This window comes from Poromitra crassiceps (genome assembly GCF_964638095.1).
Source record: "Poromitra crassiceps genome assembly, chromosome: 4".
NCBI lineage: Eukaryota > Metazoa > Chordata > Actinopteri > Beryciformes > Melamphaidae > Poromitra > Poromitra crassiceps.
In genome coordinates, this window is record NC_139626.1 from 25,811,485 (window position 1) to 25,832,804 (window position 21,320).

The 21,320-nt window shown below is 43.0% G+C and overlaps 1 protein-coding gene across 1 annotated transcript; it reads left to right on the plus strand.

The window, feature by feature from the left end:
* Positions 1 to 1,087: 1,087 nt before the first annotated feature.
* LOC310776060 (G protein-activated inward rectifier potassium channel 1-like) lies at positions 1,088 to 16,144 on the plus strand (the record flags this gene model as incomplete). Its single annotated transcript, XM_083636209.1, has 3 exons — positions 1,088 to 1,759; positions 14,399 to 14,615; positions 15,483 to 16,144. The coding sequence occupies 3 exons, from the start codon at positions 1,088 to 1,090 to the stop codon at positions 16,142 to 16,144; spliced, it is 1,551 nt and encodes a 516-aa protein (XP_083492335.1).
* Positions 16,145 to 21,320: the final 5,176 nt, after the last annotated feature.

The window sequence follows — 21,320 nt, forward strand, 5'->3', positions numbered from 1 at the left end:
ACATGCACACGCATACGCACACGCACACACACGCACACACACACACACACACACAAAACAAAAAAAATCACTACGCCTAAAATATAATGTGTCTGTGTTACTCAATAGTGAGTTTATAGTGACCCTTGTATGCGCCAAAGTATGGTATTTTATTAGCCTGGCTAGTATTTTACCACATATGGTATCCTTATAATATCCCTACAATAAGGACTTAGTATAGGAATGTATTTGCTGTAATATTTATTTGGTGTCCTCCTGCAATAGCCTATATTTCAGAAGATTTAGTTATTTTGCTAGGCATAATGAGGCTCATAACTTAAGGTGTAATTCCAGTTGGATAACACTAGAGGGAACCAAATAGCCGGCAATGGACACGTTCTTTATCTTACCCGTCTTCTCATATAGATAATTATCTCAAAACAAAGTGTATGGTGGCAAAGTGTTGGAGATGACAAATAAAATGAACGACTGAAAGCTATTACGGTTATGATTTTATTTTTATTCACTCTGCAGGCTCATCTGCTTGTTATAGGCTACCTGATTCGGTAGCCTAGGCTATAGACCAAAAACATTGTTTCCTCTCTGTAGCTCTCCACCCCCCGAGAAAAAGCGATACCTGCCACTGGTGCCGCAGTTCCTCTCTTCATTTTGAAGTCATTGTAGGACTTGGAACGAGTCTGAAGTGCGCACCGTGCCTGCAAGCTGTTTGTATGGGATCCATGAGTAGGCTACACCTCAGTGGATCAACCAAGGACACATCTTTTTAATTCAATTAGGTTATTTTAAATCTAGTCTATGTTTGAGTTTTTATTTTTTAATATGTCGCATGGATGATAAGACTTGGACAAACAAAGTTGGCTCTGTCTTGGAGGGGACAACTGCTGGGGTCAATAAAGGCTCCTTTGCGTAAATGCCCGACTCGAAACATATTGCGCAGAATCTCCACTCACTTGCGAGTGATTTACAACGAGGGAGACGCATCTCCATCTCACAGGATGCGAGTAGTGCGCTAAATGTTATTGCATATTGGGTCGGGGAGTGGCAAAAACGTGCGTAAAAGGCTAGCCTAATCGGACAAGTATTGATTATGTCTGCGGTACGGAGGAAATTCGGCGAGGACTACCAGGTGGTGAACACCAACCGGGGCATTACTTTTTCTGCGCCGGTGAAGAGAAAGAGGCAGCGGTTCGTGGAGAAGAACGGCCGCTGCAATGTCCAGCACGGTAACCTTGGCGGTGAGACCAGCCGATACATCTCCGACCTGTTCACCACGCTGGTGGACCTCAAGTGGCGATGGAACCTTCTCATCTTCATCCTCACGTACACGGTGGCTTGGCTGGTCATGGCTTCCATGTGGTGGGTCATCGCCTTCATCCGCGGCGACCTGAGGAGCCACGGCGGCCACGACCCGTCCTACACCCCGTGCGTCGCCAACGTGTACAACTTTCCGTCCGCGTTCCTCTTCTTCATCGAGACGGAGGCGACCATCGGCTACGGGTACCGCTATATCACCGAGAAGTGCCCGGAGGGGATCATCCTCTTTCTCTTCCAGTCGCTGCTGGGCTCCATCGTGGATGCCTTCCTCATCGGCTGCATGTTCATCAAGATGTCGCAGCCGAAGAAGCGCGCCGAGACGCTGATGTTCAGCCAGGACGCGGTCATCTCGCAGCGGGACGGCAAGCTGTGCCTCATGTTCCGAGTGGGCAACCTGCGCAACAGCCATATGGTATCCGCGCAGATCAGGTGCAAACTCATCAAGGTAGGCGACAGGTTATGGATGACCATGCTCAATATGTGCAAACAAATCACGTCCACCGTTAATTAATTAAGCCACTCACTCAGGTGCAGCGAAAATAAACTGAACAATGTTTGCGTCTTAACACTTAAAACACTCATCACTTAAAACACTTATGTCATGATCAATGCTGGGATCAAACCAGTTCCTTTCAGCATGAAACAGGATTAATTGACATACACTTAATTTGTTCTGAAATTGCTCATTATGCTTTATGAGTGCTTTCCAACTCATGCATTGCATTTCCATTCATGCCCAGAATTGATTGCATTGCCCAAGGGCCACTATAGTTGAATGTGCAGGGAGGCTGTAGGGTTTGTTTTAGCCATAGACTGTAAAATGTTCCAGCATAAGATGTATTTTAATGAGTGACCATTTTACATTTCCCCTAACATGCACACCATATTTCAGTGCTGGACTCTATGCTGAACAGTCTCTTATACAGCCTGTCAGTTCGGTCCGTCTCTCTGTCCTGCCTCTGCTGAGTCTGTTGTCTGGGACAGTGGGGGCTATCACAAACACTGTCCCCCCTCCCCAATCAGCAGAAGGGCGGTCAATGGGCCGTATATCTAACTTCAAGCTCTGCTTCAACGGTCTGCACATGATATATGCACCCCAGGGGACATAGGTGGGGAAATCACTCTTATTGACTGAAAGATGCATTGAACCAATTCTCCTCCTATACTGAGTGGGCCACAATGAAGTAAAGAGCGCATTTCCTGTGGCCACGCTTGCCTGAAGACACACATGCCACTAATCTTGATCAGTGAAAGCTGAAAGTGATCTAGCACTCTACATAGTGTATTCTGCTGTCCGTATGCTTGTTTCAGCACTGGGAAAAATCTGGAAGATGAAAGGAGAGGCGAGACAGACAGATGCTGTGTCTGCAATAAAAGGAAAGAGGGATACACTTACTCTTAGAACTTCACAATTTGTAACCGAAAGGATTCCAACTGGCAATATCTACTGCAATTTCCAAATCACAGCTGTTGTTGTTGTTTTTGAATCAGGTGAACGGTTTCAGAAGCCCATCTGAACAATATTTTAGATTTTTGTTCTATGTAGAATCTGTGACATAATGTAGAACTGCATGGACGACTACATTCATTTCGTTACAGGAGCATATACACTTTTTTCACAGCCCAATATTTTTTCTGGTGCTGAAAAACAAAATTACGAAATCGAAAAAAGATGTGTCCACATGCGTCACAATTCACACTGAACTGCAATATTCAGCACAATTGTCGGGACATGAATATTATTGTCAATATTGTATAGTACTACACACAAGTCCAGTGTGTGTGTGTGTGTGTGTGTGTGTGTGTGTGTGTGTGTGTGTGTGTGTGTGTGTGTGTGTGTGTGTGTGTGAGAGTGTGTGTGTGTGTGTGTGTAGGTGTGTGTGTGTGTGTGTGTGTGTGTGTGTGTGTGTGTGTGTAATTGTTCACTGCAGGCATCTCTCATACATGAAATCTACTTTTTTGACATCTAAAGGACAGTAGTGCTTTGATGTGACAGGAGGAGTTAGTGGTGCTTTTGTCCTCTCTGTGGGGTAGCGTGTTGATCTCAAGTGACAGTTTCTGCTCTAAACCTCGGGGGAGAGTCTTACAGTGCAGTAGAGGTGGGAATCACCAGTAAGCTTCCCAGTACGATGCTGACTGATTCCTGGACCACAATACAATAATATGGTTATACTTATTAAGTTAAGTATTGTGATTTGATGTTGACATCATTTAATATAATATAGTTTATTCCTCTGTAACATTTACTCCTCTGTCATTGCCATTTGTCATTGGGCCATGATAGTAAAAAGGTGAAATATTATCCCCTAGACTAGAGTATAAACATCAAAATAAGTTGAACATGCCATGATTCACTAACTCAAGACCATTCATGCTCTACTCTTTTGAAAGGCAGTTTTTTATTTGATATAATGATATTCAGTCTTTCCTTGATCCAGTTTTCTCCCTCCACAGAGGCAATAACAGTACATTCCCTCCTCTGCAGGGTTACACTATATCTGTATACATACACTGTCTTCATCAGGACATATATTGCTGGATTTTCAAACTGTAAAAAGAAATGAAGAGACAAAAAAGGTATATTCCTCTATGTGATATACTCTGCTGCAGTGTTTGACCTCGGTCAGTTCTGTCTGCACATGCAGGGCACACCAAGGTTACAGATGCTTCCCTGGTAGAATTCGCTGTTTATGGCACACACACACACACACACACACACACACACACACACACACACACACACACACACACACACACACACACACACACACACACACACACAGACAGCACTGCAGTTTCCTCACAGAATAAAAGTTGTTGGGATAGTTCACATTCTGTTCTATTTTTGATACCTGAATGCCGCAAGGAACAGCGCGACAGCTACGGTTTGAGAGACATGAAATTAATTTGTGCCAATTCTGTAGAACAAGCTGCACTGCTGCAGCAATGCAGGCTGGTTGCAATGTGGAGAAACAGGACTGTGGCCACACTGCATGAAAACCTCCATCTTTTCAAGTTAGTCAATCTTGCATTTGATTGTATACGTCTTTATCTTAAAACAAGTAAATAAACCTCCCTGATGTGGGATAATTACAATTAATTATAATTATAAAGTTGGATGGAGCTCGGTTGTCTGTCTGTTAGCAAGATATGTCAAAAGAAAACAAACAGATTCATATGAAGTGTGGTGGTCAGAAAGCCTTGGCTCAAGGATCAGTTTCTATTTTGGTAGTGATCTGGATCTGGAATTTCCACCATTAGATGATGATTATTTTTTAGACAGAACTATTATGCTGCCTTCATATGCTGCACGAAAGTCTGATATGTGACTTCCAAGTCAGCTGGTAAACATCATTCATTTGGTCTGCTATTTCTTTGGAAAATCAAAGGTTGAAGATAAACAAACCATTATGGACGTTGGCGCTCTAGTGCCTTCTAGTTACCAGCCGTGACGGGGAGCAGGACTGGTATTCTTTTCTCTATGTGAATCATGGCAAAATGTGGTTCTGGAGACCCCTATTGTAGCGGGACCTACATTACCACAGAAGCCGTTTTGAGTCCTTTGCCAGGTGTTTTTTATATGTCTGTCTATGTGGACAGATTTTGTTAGCGCGATAGCATCAAAACCGTGGACAAGAGGACAACTTTAAACCATAGCCTACCATGAAACAGATGGAGTGCACTGCCTACTTTATAATATACTGCTACATATCTTTGAAAGTGAAGCAGAATTTGAAACAAGTAAAATAATCTTAGCTCTTGCACTATTTCACTGTAGCATGGCTGCAGGACATATGCAAAGTTAATGACTTCTTCTATGGCTCTGAATGTAGGTAACTATCTTCTATAAGGTGATTGCCTTCAAAATGACAGTGGTGTTTTCATAGCGCACATTCCGGTGTCACTGTGGGGACAAGTATTGAAAGTAGTGAAAGTGACAGTATTGTATAGCAAATTGACTACATTCAGCCTCAGCAACACATTCTTACTTCAAACCCGTCAAAACTGACGTGGCCTCTATACTATTCTACTCCACTGTGGAAGCTACGCCATGTCTCAAGGTCACTGTCAACACAGCTGACTAGAGAAATGAGGCATGTTGCAGTAAATCCTAATGACGGAGCTGTAAAAGCACTGCGACATGGCAACCACCACCGTTTGTCAAGGCCGCTTATAGGTAGTCAAATTCTTATGGGACCAGGACACTCTGGCTCCTGGCAAAAGTTATTATTCATCACATTCATGAGCCAGCACACATGTTGTTAATGCATGTGATTTTGCAGAGATGCTGGCTGAACTTTTGTTTGCTGAAACAATCTGTGGACAAACTTTGATTTGGTCATTTGCTCATTGCTGAAAATGATTAGTAAAACCTGTAAATTCTGCAACTTGTTTTTGCATTATGAAGTTTAAGGGGGGGGGGGGGATCTCAAAGCAAATGATTTCTGATAACTAAGAATGCAACCCATCAAGAGGCGAAAAAGTTCAACATCAGCCCAAACGAGCAGAACATTTTCACAACATGGTGCAGTTACAATTTAAACAGTTTGGTACGTTTTCAATTATATCTCAGGGCCCGATTTTGTCAAATGATGCAGCCAGGTAGCAGCTCTGCCTTGACTATTAAATGATCCTATCTATATTATAAAAGGGAGCAAGTGGGCGATGTTCTCCGTTTCAACTTTTTCTCCCAGAAGTCATGTAATCAGTGATGTCATAGGCGTTGTGACATCATCAGTGATGTCATAAGAGGCATTGTGACATCATCAGTGATGTCATAAATCATCTTATGGCATGTGGGCAATGTTCTGTTTAAATTTTGTCCCGGAAGTGATGTCAACAGTGATGTCACTTGAGCAATTGTGCATTGTGACATCATCAGCGATGTCACACAAGCTGCAGGGCCAGCTCCGCAAGCTGCAGGGCGGGTGAGCCCGTGTAGCGGGCGGGCGAGCAAAGGAATAGAATAAATAGATAGAATTAAACAACAGCAAAAAAGAAATGCAGCAAATGCAAACAAAGCAGAAAGACAAAACCATAAACAAAAAGAGAATTCCCATACTGGACTACAAACAAATCAATAAAATTACAAATACATAGTTAGCCGTTAAAATGGTCAAAATGAGTTTCCACTTGTCTTGTCAAATCAACATCTATAATAAGCAATTAAAGAGCGCCTCACACTTCACAGTGACATCACACTCAAAAGACCAGAGAACACTTGAAATTAGCAGTGAAGGACAACCATTAGTCTCCATGGTCAATGACTTGCAAGTGCCTGCTCTGCGATCTTTGACTTCAATAATAACAAATTAAATGATCAAAAGAGGCCAAATTATTAGTAACCTTTGAAAAGACACTTACCCTTGAATTCCCATTACCATTTATGGGGCTTTGATTTATGAATCAATAGAATGCAATGACACAATGACCGACATGCCACTGACAGAATATGATTTCAAAGCTCACACTCGTGTTTGCATCACTTCTATCAGTGTATATGAGCCAAGCATGCTCATCACTAGGGAGGGAAAAGTGTTATAGGACAGGAGAGAAGTAAAAAGTGAAATATGCTGTGAAGGAATAAAAAAAGAAGAAGAGGGGGGAGGATGACAGATGGGGGGAACTGGGTGGAAGCTCTTCTCAGTGAGGCGGGTGCATTGCAGGGGCTAATTGTTACGGGACAGTGCTGCTGCATAGGCAGGCCGGGACGCAGGCGTGGAGACAGACAGCCAGGCAGAGGGGCATGTCGGTGTGACTCCACACATCTGCCGTGGTCTGACTCTGCAGGAAGAGCAGAGAGAGGGAGAGAATGAGCTCTTATTAGAGATTGAGAAGAAATGTGATGATGACCAGCTGGAATATTTAGCAGCCACACACATGAATTCACACACAGGCAAAAACACACAGTCACGTGTATGTGTCTCTTTCTGTCTGTCTGTCTGTCTGTCTGTCCGTCCGTCTGTCTGTCTGTCTGTCTGTCTGTTAGGGCTAGGTAAAAAAAACACACGATACATCGATATCTTGTAAACATCTGTAAACATTGATATTTTTAATAATGCACCAGGGTAGAGGGCTCCTGGTACAATTTACAGCATTAGTTATTTGAGAATATCTTTAATATCCAAGCAAAATTGTTATTGGTATTGTGAAATATTCGATGAATTATTAGATTCGATGAATCGTATCATATCGCATCAAATCGGAAATCGAATCAAATCGGGAAGCTTGTCTATCAGAATCGTATTGAATCGGGAAATCAGTGGCAATACTCAGCCCTATATGTCTGTCTGTCTGTCTGTCTGTCTGTCTCTCTCTCTCTCACACACACACACACACACACACACACACACAGTCACGAAGGAAGAAGTGAGTCACCAGGGAAAAGGTCCGCTTTCACTCAAACTGAATCCCAGGTGGCTTCTTGGCAAATTAAGCATTCCCTATATTTCTGGTCCTCTTCCAAAGGCCATTAATTTCCCCCTTGTGGCATTGACTCTTTAGCATCAGTAACAGATCACACAGCCTGTCACCTTGTTATAGCCATTCAGCGTCAAACTCATTTCTCCGTCCTTGGCAGAGGTATAATTTAGCAGCAATGCTAGGACAAATCAGTGGAATTACAGTGTCTCTGAAAAATTACAGATAGCGGCTTCTCAGCACCTTCAACATCGCTTAACCGTGTTTGTTTGTTTTTTAGAATGACTTAAATATGCTTTTCCCGGAAATTGGTTTTCAAGTTCACCCTCATTGATTGACTAGCATTTCTAACATAATGTGACACCTGCCTCCAGTACCTCAATAACAAAATCATTGCTAAGGGTTATTTTTTAGATGGATTGGGAGGAGTCCTAAGTTCAAAATAAATCGGGAAAACCTCTTAAAAGCCAGTGCTAAAACTTTGGAAGGACGGAAGCTGGGAAGGTCATTCCTCGTTCTCCCCGCAGGTATTGGAGCAGGGAAACCGTTAACAGGAATGGAGATACACATAAATGCAGGAGAACGAACTGGAACAATGCCAGCATAGTGATATTTAAGTGTAATAATGCAATTCTGCCCCTCTATCTCGAAGATGCAGTAGGTTAGTTTGGCAGCTGGCACCAAAGTTGAGGTGGGGGGGGGGAGGAGGATTATCAGTTGAGACTGTAACAGGGTTGGTTGCTCCCACATTGGTGACGTCACTGTAACACAAAGTATGTAATTACCTCAAAGCACCATAGGGAGATGTGAACCACCCGAGGGAAGAACAATCTGCAAATCTCCGCACGAAAAAACAAATCAGTTACACATGGGTTTTAAACAATAGCCTATTCAGCTGAAAAAATGGTTATAGTGTGCAGTATGGGACAGACTCGAATCTTTACTGCAGGGAATGTCGGGAGGAAGTCATGTGATCCATTACAAGACTGTTCCCTTTGAAGACAGAGGGGTTAAGGGTCTTTGAAGACAGATGGGTTAAGGGTCTTTAAATACGGAGGGGTTAAGGGTCTTTGAAGACAGATGGGTTAAGGGTCTTTGAAGACTGAGGCGTTGAGGGTCTTTGAAGACTGAGGGGTTGAGGGTCTTTGAAGACAGAGGGGTTGAGGGTCTTTGAAGACTGAGGGGTTGAGGGTCTTTGAAGACAGAGGGGTTAAGGGTCTTTGAAGACGGAGGGGTTGAGGGTCTTTGAAGACTGAGGGGTTGAGGGTCTTTGAAGACAGAGGGGTTAAGGGTCTTTGAAGACAGAGGGGCTAAGGGTCTTTGAAGACTGAGGGGTTGAGGGTCTTTGAAGACTGAGGCGTTGAGGGTCTTTGAAGACAGAGGGGTTGAGGGTCTTTGAAGACTGAGGGGTTGAGGGTCTTTGAAGACTGAGGGGTTAAGGGTCTTTGAAGACAAAGGGGTTGAGGGTCTTTGAAGACAGAGGCGTTGAGGGTCTTTGAAGACAGAGGGGTTGAGGGTCTTTGAAGACTGAGGGGTTGAGGGTCTTTGAAGACAGAGGGGTTAAGGGTCTTTGAAGACTGAGGGGTTGAGGGTCTTTGAAGACAGAGGGATTGAGGGTCTTTGAAGACTGAGGGGTTGAGGGTATTTGAAGACAGAGGGGTTAAGGGTCTTTGAAGACAGAGGGGTGAGGGTCTTTGAAGACAGAGGGGTTAAGGGTCTTTGAAGACAGAGGGGTTGAGCGTCTTTGAAGACAGAGGGGTTGAGGGTCTTTGAAGACAGAGGGGTTAAGGGTCTTTGAAGACAGAGGGCTTAAGGGTCTTTGAAGACAGAGGGGTTAAGGGTCTTTTGGCATTATCTCTTCTCAGTGACTTTGAGCACTTTTTTCTTCACTTTCTTTTCAGTCGTCCTCTTCCTCAGAATTCTCTCCCACGTCGCTCTCTGAGGATGCCTTGAACCTCATCCCTCTTGCACTGGGAGTGTGTCTAAATGCAATAAACGTGTAGCGCAGGCACTGCGTCTTCCCTGTCTGCGTGCTCCGCTGCCTGCGGGAGCAGCCGTCACCGCTGGTTGACTGGTTCTGGCGGAGGGCGGAGGAAGCAGCTTGCCCTCGCCAAGGCAAGCCAGGGATCTGTGGGCACAGACGTCTTCCTGTGAAATGTCACACAGCTTCTGTCCTCACCATCACCGTGAATACAAATCACAGTCTGTTTACCATCTGTGGACCAAGTGGCTACCACCTTGCATGCAAGTGAACAGGAGGGCCATATGAACCCAGCCATAGCCACAAATATAACTTAGCCTGGGTAATAATGAATGTTATCTAACTGTAGCCACAGATGATTTAATGTGTTAGTTTTGTGTGTGCATTTTATTCACTTATTTAGAAAGTGGGTATTTGTAGAGCGCAGGGAAGCCATTAGCTTAATTTCTCCTGTAATTGTTTATTGTTTATTAAGGATCCCCATTAGTCCACACCAAGGTGTAGGACTACTCTTCCTGGGGTCCAACACATAATATAAAAAGACAACATAAAGACATTGGAACAGTTACAATTGATCTATCAAACAACAGCTTGAATAAACAACTTCAGTTTACAACAAAAATATGCTCCAACTACAAAATACAACACAAACAAAAATAACTAACTAATTAACGAAAAAACTGAAATTAATGTCCTTATTCAAAGTTGCTTTTTTTAACTTCTTCTTGAAATTATATTTGTTACTAATCATAGTAATATTGCCAGGCAAACAATTCCAATATTTAACTGTGATGACACTCCTTCCTTTGTGGACCGTCCTCTCTTTTAGGCATGCGATTGAAAAGTAAAGAGGATATATAAGATCCTCCAACTATCACATTTTATCTCGTTCTTGAGCCGTCTCCATGATTGCATAATAATTTGAGAGCAAAATAATAATATTTTATCTGACTGTGGTGTCTTCCACTTAATTTTATTTAGATTTCCTTTTCTCTCTTTTTTAAGTAAGAACATGCATTAGTGTTTTCTCCATAACTGCTTGTCATGGAGGCCAGGCTAATGCAAAACGTTTCAAAGCAGTCTCAATGTGCTAGCCTGATATTCGGACTGAATCGTCAACTCATAAACTCATTTCCTCTTCTAGTCTGAGATTGCAGTCACTTCAGAGGTTTTCTATGAGGGAGCGGGCTTTGGTCTTCCCTAACAATCACTAGAGACCAAGGTGTCCACGGCAACCGGCCAGCTGCAGCAGACTCGAGTCGCGAGATCCCTGCCTGCTGGAGCTGAATCTCTCTGGGCTCCCTGGCTAGCACACCAGTCTCATGGAATAACGGATGAGACGACTTGGAACTGAGCGAGGATGTACTGTAGGACTGAAGTGGTAAGTTCTGAAAATATGTGTCTCATTCCAGCTCGGTTGTACTGCGGTTGTAAAGCGTTAATGTTAGCGTTCGCTAATGCTAATGTTAGCCTAGCACAGCTGCCTTTCATAGACAATATGAACAACCGATACCGTTTAGCTGGAATAAGTAACGAAGGCACACATTTTCAGAACTTGTAACGTTAGTCCAACTTACTTGCTGACTTCTCCAAGTCCTCATTTTTGTTTGGTCTTTTTGGTCTTTGCTAGGAGTCGTGTTTCATACAACTCCTCTGGTCCACATAGTCACAAGCACAAGCTAACATAGCTAGCATACGTAGCTAGCGTAACGGCGTTGTGTTGATGGTAATTGCAGCAACCCATGTTAAGGGCATGCCCCATGAGTGGATTTGAACTGCTGACCTCCGGCTTCCAAGGCGAACATGTTAACCACTACACCAAGAGAGCTAGCTCCCTTGGCGGAGCTGATTAACGTGCCTTTATACTGGGGGAGTGAGTTTAACCAACCTACTCGCTACCTGACGGGACTCATGAGGAATCAGAGCTGATTCACTCGGTTACACTAGCTGTTTGTCACCAACACTTAATGATGGTTTTTGTTGGGTTTGTTTTTGTAACTTTTTTTTTTTACCAGCGACATGTTTTAAACAGCTAAACAGCCTAATGGCTAAGTATCTGCTTCAGCCAATCTGCTTTGGCCACAGCTGTGTCTGTTTCTGTTGTGCTTGACTGACAACAGCGTTAGCCAATCAGCGCCTGTGATTGGATTTTCAACCGGAGAAAAAGCTTTTGCACATGACGATGCCAGACCAAGAACAGCCGAAACCACAACTGTGGAATGGCCGTGGCTTCAAAGGTCTGGAGCCAGGCTATCAATGTTCGCGAATCCACAGAGAAAATCATTACCACAGAGCATCCCAAACTATAAAAGATCCCAATGTTCCCATGCTCTCTGTCCTAGATGTGACATTTGCACTGTATGTATAGCTAAAGAGATGTAAGAGGAAAACCAAGCGAAAGGCAAAGCGGTTCCTCTCTGTTCAGTTAAGCTTGATTTTACAACAACCATTTTGACAACCATTTTCGGCATTGCGGGTTGTGCTCATATAGACGCGGCACTGATTTTACACTCGCATTTTTACTCACTTTTATTCGCAGATCTAATAAAGCCCAGTTCCCACCAATGATTCGCAACGCAACAAACTGAGCAGTCTGAACAGTCCCGTCTCATCTCGACTCCAGCCATTTTAAAGGTAGCCAGAGTTGCAGAGCCTCTGCTGTTGCGTTGCGAATCATTGGTGTGAACTGGGCTTTCCAGGCCTGTGTATCAAGATGTTTAATCCATACCAGATCCAGGGGTGCTGTTTTGGAGCTCAGGGGTTCCCAAGCTTTTCAAGAGTCAAGGGCCTCCACATCAATGTACTTTAGACCCCAGACCCCCATCTGAGAAGAGTCTGTACTCTAGGTGGGGAGATAACAGTGGGGAGAGTGGAACCTCAGAATGATTATTCTGACTGAGATAACTTCTTGTGAATTAAATAACAGCAATATAACTGCTAGGGAACCTTTCAAATTCAATCAAGGGCCCCAGGGGGTCCCTGCACCCCATTTTGGGAACCACTGCTATAGCTGACCCTGCACCAGGGTCAGATAAGGACTCACATCCTTTGCTTGCGTAAAAGTAGCAATTCCATAATGGAAACAACTACTTAATTAAGTAAATGTTCTGCATTCAAAAATGTACTTGAGTGAAAATATACTTAAAGTCCCTGGAAACCAAAATCCACAAAAACGTTCTAACTATGTTATTTAGGGTCTTATGTTAGTAATTGTGTGCCTCCGAAATTATTATACATTACTTTCAACCCAAAGCCTTAAAATCGACACTTTTCTACAAGCTTCTACAAAGTATCCTACTTCCTCATTGAAGAGAGCAGTGCGCGAGGTGCTAAAATGCAGGAGCTTATGACGTCATAAGCTCTATATAACCTTTGTACACACGCGCAACCCGCCCTACTGTGTGTGTGTGTGTGTGTGTGAGTAACCTTGCGTCACCAGGCTGTGTCGAGCGCTATGCTGCTCTCTCTCTCTCTCTCTCTCACTAGTCCCGAGAGAGAGAGAGAGAGAGAGAGAGAGAGAGAAGCACACAGCACACAAAGTGGGAGGGAGACAGGCACTGAGGAGCGCTGTGGGGGCAAAGAACGGACAGAGATCTCTTCTATGCGCGCAGCAACGCGCGAACACACACACACACACACACACACACACACACACACACACACACACACACTTACCCCATGTCTCTCTCCTTCTCTCCCTCTCTCTCCGAGAGAGAGAGACAGGAGAAATTTCCCTGCTGCAGACGGGACACGCCCACACAGTCCGCGGGAGAAAATACACTCTAAAAACAAATTGATTCTCATGAGTTTTGCCATGACTGTCAAACCTAAATTTATATACTTTGCGACGTTCATCATCGTTCAAATTTGGCTGGTGGCTTATTAACATAGGGTCCTGTGATGTGATGAACTCAAAATGCTAAATAATAAAGAAATATTTCTGGTTTCCAGGGACTTTAAGTATCAAAAGTAAAATGATTTGCTCCATATACCGTTAGGGAGAATGCAACATATTTTATGAGCTTATTGTATATTTTGCATCTAAAACCTTATAGCAAAGTATCTAGTAACTGCAGCCGTCACATAAATATAGTAGAGTGAAAAGTGCAATATGTTTCCCTCTGAAATCTAGTGGCATAAAAGTCTCACAAAATGAAGTGAAGTACCAGCACCTCAAAATTGTACTCAAGTACAGTTGTGTAAATGTACTTAGTTACTTTCCACCCCTTCCCTGCACTCTGATCTCAGCGAATGCGTTTACATGCACACAATAATACGATAACTCAGAATAATCGAGTAAATTCCACATAACCGCGCTAACATCAAAGTCTGTGAGTGGACATTGAGATCGGGCCATCCACTGAATGAAACTGATGATTCAGCAAAAAGCTAGGCGTGTTTATCGGATTTCTCATAATCCGATAATGGCCTTTATCCGATAAATCATATGGGTTTAGGCTGTTTACATGACCACTGAATAATCTGGTAACTCCAGAAATCCCATAATGATTGGTTTATTAATGTGTAAAGTGTGTAAATGCCCTGAGAAGGGGCGAGTTAAAAGAGAACCATCCTATGAGGATCACTCATGAATCATCCACACCCTGATGACTCATTGTAAATTGTTCTGGGATAAGAGTGCGATAGCTAAATGTCAAATGTCCTGATCATCTGTGTCTTCAGTCTCGCCAGACGCCAGAAGGGGAGTTCCTGCCCCTGGACCAGTGTGAGCTGGACGTGGGTTTTGGGACAGGAGCGGACCAGCTCTTCTTAGTGTCGCCCCTCACCATCTGCCACGAGATCAACACCAAGAGCCCCTTCTTCGATCTGTCCCAGCGCTCGCTCATGAACGAGCAGTTTGAGATCGTCGTCATCCTGGAGGGCATCGTGGAAACCACTGGTAAGCAGCAGGCAGACATTTTTTTTCTTTCCAAGCCAGGGGGTCAGAACAGGGTTTGTCGTACTGTATGTCTGTCTGTCCCCACAAAAGTAGACCAATCATAGCTCACGCTGCTGCTACAGTGCGTGCATGATGTCACATGCCCGATGCCAAAGGAGCCACACGTGATTCTCAGCCCACCACCAGAAATGTTAATATCTTCGCAAATAAACACACAAATATCAATATCTTACTTTCATGTAGATGCAAAGGAATAAGCATTCAGCTCACAGCACGATCCAAGAAATATGGCCACCCACGATGCCTCTCACGTCCACAGCCCCGGACAGGAGGCAGTGAGGTCCACTGGCTTTTTCTTCTTCTTTACAGTCTATGCGCGCAAGGGGCATGCTGTCTCCGGTGAGAGACATGATCCCCTGGCTGCAGCTCTACTGACAGCGTGTTTGCGCGTGTCCTCCCAGCAAACAACGAGCCAACCACATATTCCCCTGCATGATCCACATTGCATTCGCCATTATTGGACTCTTTCTTGTTTTATTAAAATTTTGAACAAGCTTCTTTTTCCCTAATGTTTTGTTTCATCGTCGTTTAGCCCATGGCCAAGTGCAATTCTCCGTAATATAAAATCAAATATTTAACAGAATGTTTAATTTCATGGCCTTTAAATATTAAAAGCACAAGCCCTTCTCGCTCTTTTTTTAATATCTCTGTCTTTCTTTTCCCTCAAGCACTTATTGTCCTTATTTCTTCGTAACTTCCTTTTGTCTCTTTCTTGTCTTCTCTCCTCGTCTTTCTACCTGAAATATTCGTCTACATTCCTGTCTCTCACCCTCTGCTGTTTCTTGCGATCTCCGCTCTGCATCCTAGGTATGACCTGCCAGGCCCGGACATCTTACACCGAGGACGAGGTGCTGTGGGGCCATCGCTTCCTCCCCGTCATGTCCCTGGAAGAGGGCTTCTTCAGAGTCGACTACTCCCAGTTCCACAACACCTTTGAGGTCCCGACGCCTCCCTACAGCGTCAATGAGCAGGAGGAGAAGTCGTCCCTGACCTCGCCCAACCCTCTGTCCGTTTCACAAACCCCAACCTCCCCTTCCCTGGGTAATGCGGGCCGTGGAGGCCGCAGGGAAAGGCTGCTGTCAGCCGACTGTGCAGACCATATAGAGGACCAAGTACCCAGGCGGCCCAGCAAACTCCAGCGCATGAGCTCCACCAAGGAGGAGTACCTCCGGAGGGGGCCGAGGTCTGGGACAGCCCTGCCTGGGGAGAGGGCCTCCAGCACAGGAGACCTGCCGCTGAGTATTCGGAGGTTGAGGTCCAGCTCCATCCCTGTGGTTAGGCAAGGGCAGCCAGAGGAGCAGGTCCAACTGTTGGATGCAGATCATGGGGAAGGGGAGCTGGAGAAACACAGACTGCCACCAGCTTTTAGCTCCATCTCTACCCCGACCTCAGTCCAGATCCCCTTGGCAGGGGGTCGGCCAGAAGACAACCTGCCTGCAAAACTGCGCAGAATGAATGCTGACCGCTGACTTTTTGGTGACTATCATTAAGACAAAAAAAAAAAAAAAAAAAAAAACAGAGAACTGAATCAGGCTTGATGGGCATTGCAAGTTTTCAACTGATAATGGAGACTACTGTGATATACATAATATATTTTTTTCTTCTGCACATTTTGTCCTATATTTTACATTGACTTACTGGCGTTCTACTAAGTTGTCCATTGCCATAAATAGGACAACATCACTAAGCCATCCATCCGCTCATGCTGTGAGTCATTTCTGAAAGATCACCATCTGTGCCCCCTCCCCCCACTGACTCCTAACACCTTTCCCCTTGTGTTCAGTTATTGTTCTATTCCCTAGAATTGCATCAAAAACTCTATTATTAACTCAGATCATGATACTTTTTCAATTAATCCAGCACCAAAGTGGCGATCACAAATAAGATAGTATACTGTATGCACTGGAAAAAAACTCGGAGAAATAGTAGACAATGGATTCCAAACCACCCAACCCCCCCCCCAACCCCTTTTATCGTTGAAAGTGGTGTGTGAAACCCGAACTGCGTCGAATTCGGATTAAAATCCTTCAGCGTAAGCCCACCTTAAGTGCGTTGTTATTTATGTATGTATGTATGTATGTATGTATGTATGTATGTATGTATTTATGTATTTATGTATTTATTTATTTATTTATTTATTTATGATTATTATTATTATTATTATTGCTACTACTGTACAATTGTAACTGTTTTTACTTCTTGGTGCACTGCATCGATCCCTTATGAACAGGGCTGAACATAATATAGGCCTAATCACAGATCAAGTTTGGACTGCCAACTTTCTTTCATCACGAATAAATGTAGGAAAATGTAACACAAATGTTGGGGATTGCAGGAATGCTGACATCAGGGGATGTATATAGTGTATTAATGCTGTTTCAGGTATTAAAAAAAAATCTTCATATTACCACTGCAAAATAATAAAATTTTTGAACGCACAAGTATGTCTCAGTTATGCTATTTTTCCATAGAAAATGCTGTATCAGTCTCCTAAGTCTCTTATATACTGTGCATCTCCATTAGAGTATTTGCTGACATGCTCACATTTTAACAGGTATTTCAGCCTGCAGAGCACATCACCAAGTCAACATCTATCAAATATTAACAACAATAAATTTGCGAGCGTGTTTTCTTTCTTCTTATTTTTTAAACAATATGAAGGTTGGGTAACGCTTTGTATTAAGGTTCTATTAATAAGCGTTAATAAATAGGTAAAAAGCAAAAAGCATAGTTAACTGTTAATAAGTGCATAGTTATCTGCTAATAAGGTAATAACAAACTATTTATTAGGCTTAATGAAGTAACAAAACCAGCTAGTAAAGGGTGTTATAAATTGCTTATAAATGTCTTATAAGCTACCAATAAATATGTTTATAATGCGATTATTAACACTTATATAGTATTAACATAATAATAGTGTTAATAAGTCCCTTACATATGCTCCGTATAAGAGCCTTATTACCTATTAATTAACGCTTATTAATAGAACCTTAATATAAAGCGTTACCGAAGGTTGAGACAGAGAGAGAGTGTACAGAGAAAAGAAAACTAAGGAGAGAAGCCTCTGTTGAGTTTCAACCCCGGTCTCTAGTTCCATCGACGGGGTCTTCACCACTGCACCATCAAAGCCCTTAACGTTCACCTCAGGCTGTGGGGGCATCCGCTAATTATTTTCGTTTTCTTGAGACTGACAAAAACCAGAAGAGTGTGTATCACGCTGCCTGATGGCACTTAGTTCATTTGTCTTGATTGTGTCTATCGAGATGGAAGTACTCTGGAGTATTTCCTGGAGTGAGGGCTATTTTCTAGCCATTACACATCTGAAGATGTCCAGGCCAGATTAGTCATTCTTCAAAGATTAGGATAAAACATAAATATGATTATGTAAGTCTGGCAGTACAAAATTATCTCTGCTCTGCTTAAAATTAACTTAAGTTGATGATGGGGTGAAAAAGAGACCAGACGCCATGCTTTACAGACGTATAGGCAACAGTATGATGATGCTCAACTGTAAAGGAAAACATTTTGTTATTTTCTATATTATTTAATTGGGCCTGGAAATTGGATTAGTTTTATTTTCAGCTCTTCCTTGATGGGATGCAGGTTCTTATATCCTTAAGACAGATCGAAACTAGAACAACCGCACCGCGGGTATATGCCTCTGCCAACAAGTGAACAGTCCACATCCATGTCTGTCCAGACTTTGACATTTGAGCAAAATGTGAAGAAATTCCGTGACCTTGACCTTTGACCACCAAAATGTAATCAGTTCATCCTTGAGTCCAAGTCGGCGTTTGAGGACATCGATGCGGAAGACAAACACTGTCATGTCCTCCAGCTAAAAAACTTTGGCCATACTGATTGACAAGCAAATTTGAAAATGTTTTAATATCCCCCCCTTACAGCTGTTTGTTTAGGATCTTGCAGCTGAATCAAAGTCAAGCCATTCTTCCGTATAATTAGTTGCATCCTGTTATGAGGGGGCTCTGTGCGTCTGCATGTTTGCCTTTGTACAAAGGGAAACACACTGTGATGCTCTCAGGAGGAACACAACGATCGGATCACACCCACATTACAGATGCTCATCCATAGTCAATGAGCGCAAAAAATGGTTCACTCCTCTCGTCTTGTGAATTGAGATATCATCTGGCTTGGCTTTTTACACATGACAGTGTGAAAGGCAGGCTTTACAGAGTATGCCACCATGTTGATGTGTGATGATCAGACAGAACCCTTTGGAGTCATGCAAATTGGCATCAGCCATAGGCTATTTCAATCATGAGAGACTAGAATGAAAGTTCACAACAAACTTGATACAACAAAACAAGATTAAGGTTTGGTGAATGGCTCCATGATGACGCTCCTCCAGCGATGATGAGGGGAGGGCATCAGCAATGCATAGAATAGAAATCCCCCCCATGGGGAATCATCATGACGTTGGTGGTGGCAGGGGAGGAGGTGGGGCAAAATGACCAGAACACGGGAACAACAGTGACTGCAGAGGAGAACATAATCGGTAAGAAGCATGGGGCAGGCTAGGTAAATAGTGCTTTAGCTCTACCCTGCAGAACCTCAATTGTTTTTCCTGCATGTCTTCATTGTGAGTCCCCACCATGCATCGATTCAAGTGCTCTTTATTCTTGCGGAGAAACACTTTGGATTCAACGAATTGACTTGGAGTCACAATAATTAGTTTGGCTGTCTCTATAAAGACTTTACTTTAAAAAAATAATAATAAAATAAATCTAAACCAATTATTTTCACCTTTTACTGGAAAAAAGTATATACCGTATTCATGCCATGCAGTCACAGATGTCTTTCACTACATACTAATTCTTCACTACATACCAAAAGTGGATTGTATGCATTGTCATCCATGTTATGAATCACTTTTATTGTCACAGTAGATAATCAGATTACATACGAGGATGTAGCGTTCAGAAGAAGAAAAAAATACAGAAAGACAAAATCACAAACAAATCAAAAGTGCCTTCCAATATACAACACACACACACACTGGCACGCGCGCGCACACATACACACACACACACACACACACACACACACACACACACACACACACACACACACACACACACACACACACACACACACACACACACACGCAGGTATTCACACTGCTCACTGTCCTTGAACCTTAATGCTCTAAACTAAACTTAAAAAAGACTTCTCACAAAAGGGGAAAACAAAGATAAATACATGTACAAACATGCAGCGTTGCACCTGCTTACTGGACATTTCTTTCAGAAAATTGGTTGGTAAAGAGGGGGAAGTGGGGAGGAGACGGCATGAACAGAGGCCAGCTGCTCTCTGTGGATGACTAAAAACTGTAATTGAAAAAAATGATTAATTTAATTGTTTATTGAGTGATAAAATCTTGATTTTAGCGTGAAATGAAGTGAAAATATCTACTAATCGGTTTAGATAAACAATGCTGTAGCAGCAACTTGCAACTTCTTAACCAAGGGAAATGATCTGAAAGTTTAGATGACCCCATAAATAGAGTACTGCAGGGATGGCGTATTTTTGTAGGCTTAACCAGAAATCTCCGCCATGTTGGTTCGTCAGATGGAAAAGTCTATGGGGTTTTAGAATGGGGATTTCACTTAAATGCATCAAATAAGGTGTGTGGTTAACAAAGGTTTATTGGAGTGGTAATTTGAGTTCAGCAGAATAATCTTCACGAACGTTCATCACTGTTATGCCTTTTGAAGCGTTTTCTAAAAATCACATTTAAAAAAAATGCATTTACATTTCAAAAGTCATAAAAGTTATTCATGTTTGTGAAGATTATCCTGCTGAACCCAAATTACCGCTCCCATAAACTTTTGTTAACCACAGACCTTATTTTATGCATTTAAGCTAAATCCCCATGTTAAATCTCCATCAATCTGGGAACCCATCGGTTAAACAAAAAATATACTGTATATATATTTTTTCTAACCTCTAGGGGCAGCCCTGCTTCAATGTGGTGCAACAGGAACTCAAGAGGCGTGGTCGGCAGCGGAAGAAAATCCTTTTCCGCTACCTGCAAGCTCTGCCATTGGCTCCAACCGACCGGCTCTGCCCATTAATGGATTTATTTTCTGCTCCCAACAATAACAACTCTAGCAAGTAGCAACTTGCTATACGCTGAAAATTTTAAGTTTTGACAACATACCGGTCACGTCCACTTAATTTTGATCGGAGCGCAGCATGCGTGCGAGCGCTGTTGCACCCCTTTTGACGGAGCCTGCCGACAGATTTTCGATGCGAGTCGAAAGTCTGTCTCGAGAAATTAAATCTCCATAGACTTTTCCCCTTTTCCTGCGGTGCTGTATGTATTGTTAAAGTACTCAAAAACCATAAGAACAGCTTTGATTGGTTGTTGCCCTCACCAATTGTAGCCCAAACCTAAAGATGTTTCACAAGTCCTACCGTGAAATTGGTGGTATTCTTTTATGAATATGAATCAATATCTAATGAAATGAGCCTCTACACCTTTTGTGTACCTTTACTGTGCTTTAGCCTGTGCGTCACGTCTGCAGACGAGCGACTTCTTGTCCAATCCTCAGTACAGTCAGAAAGGGTTATGTCGGCCCCGTTAATGAAGAGGCCTTCTCACAGGATGATTCTGATTGGAAG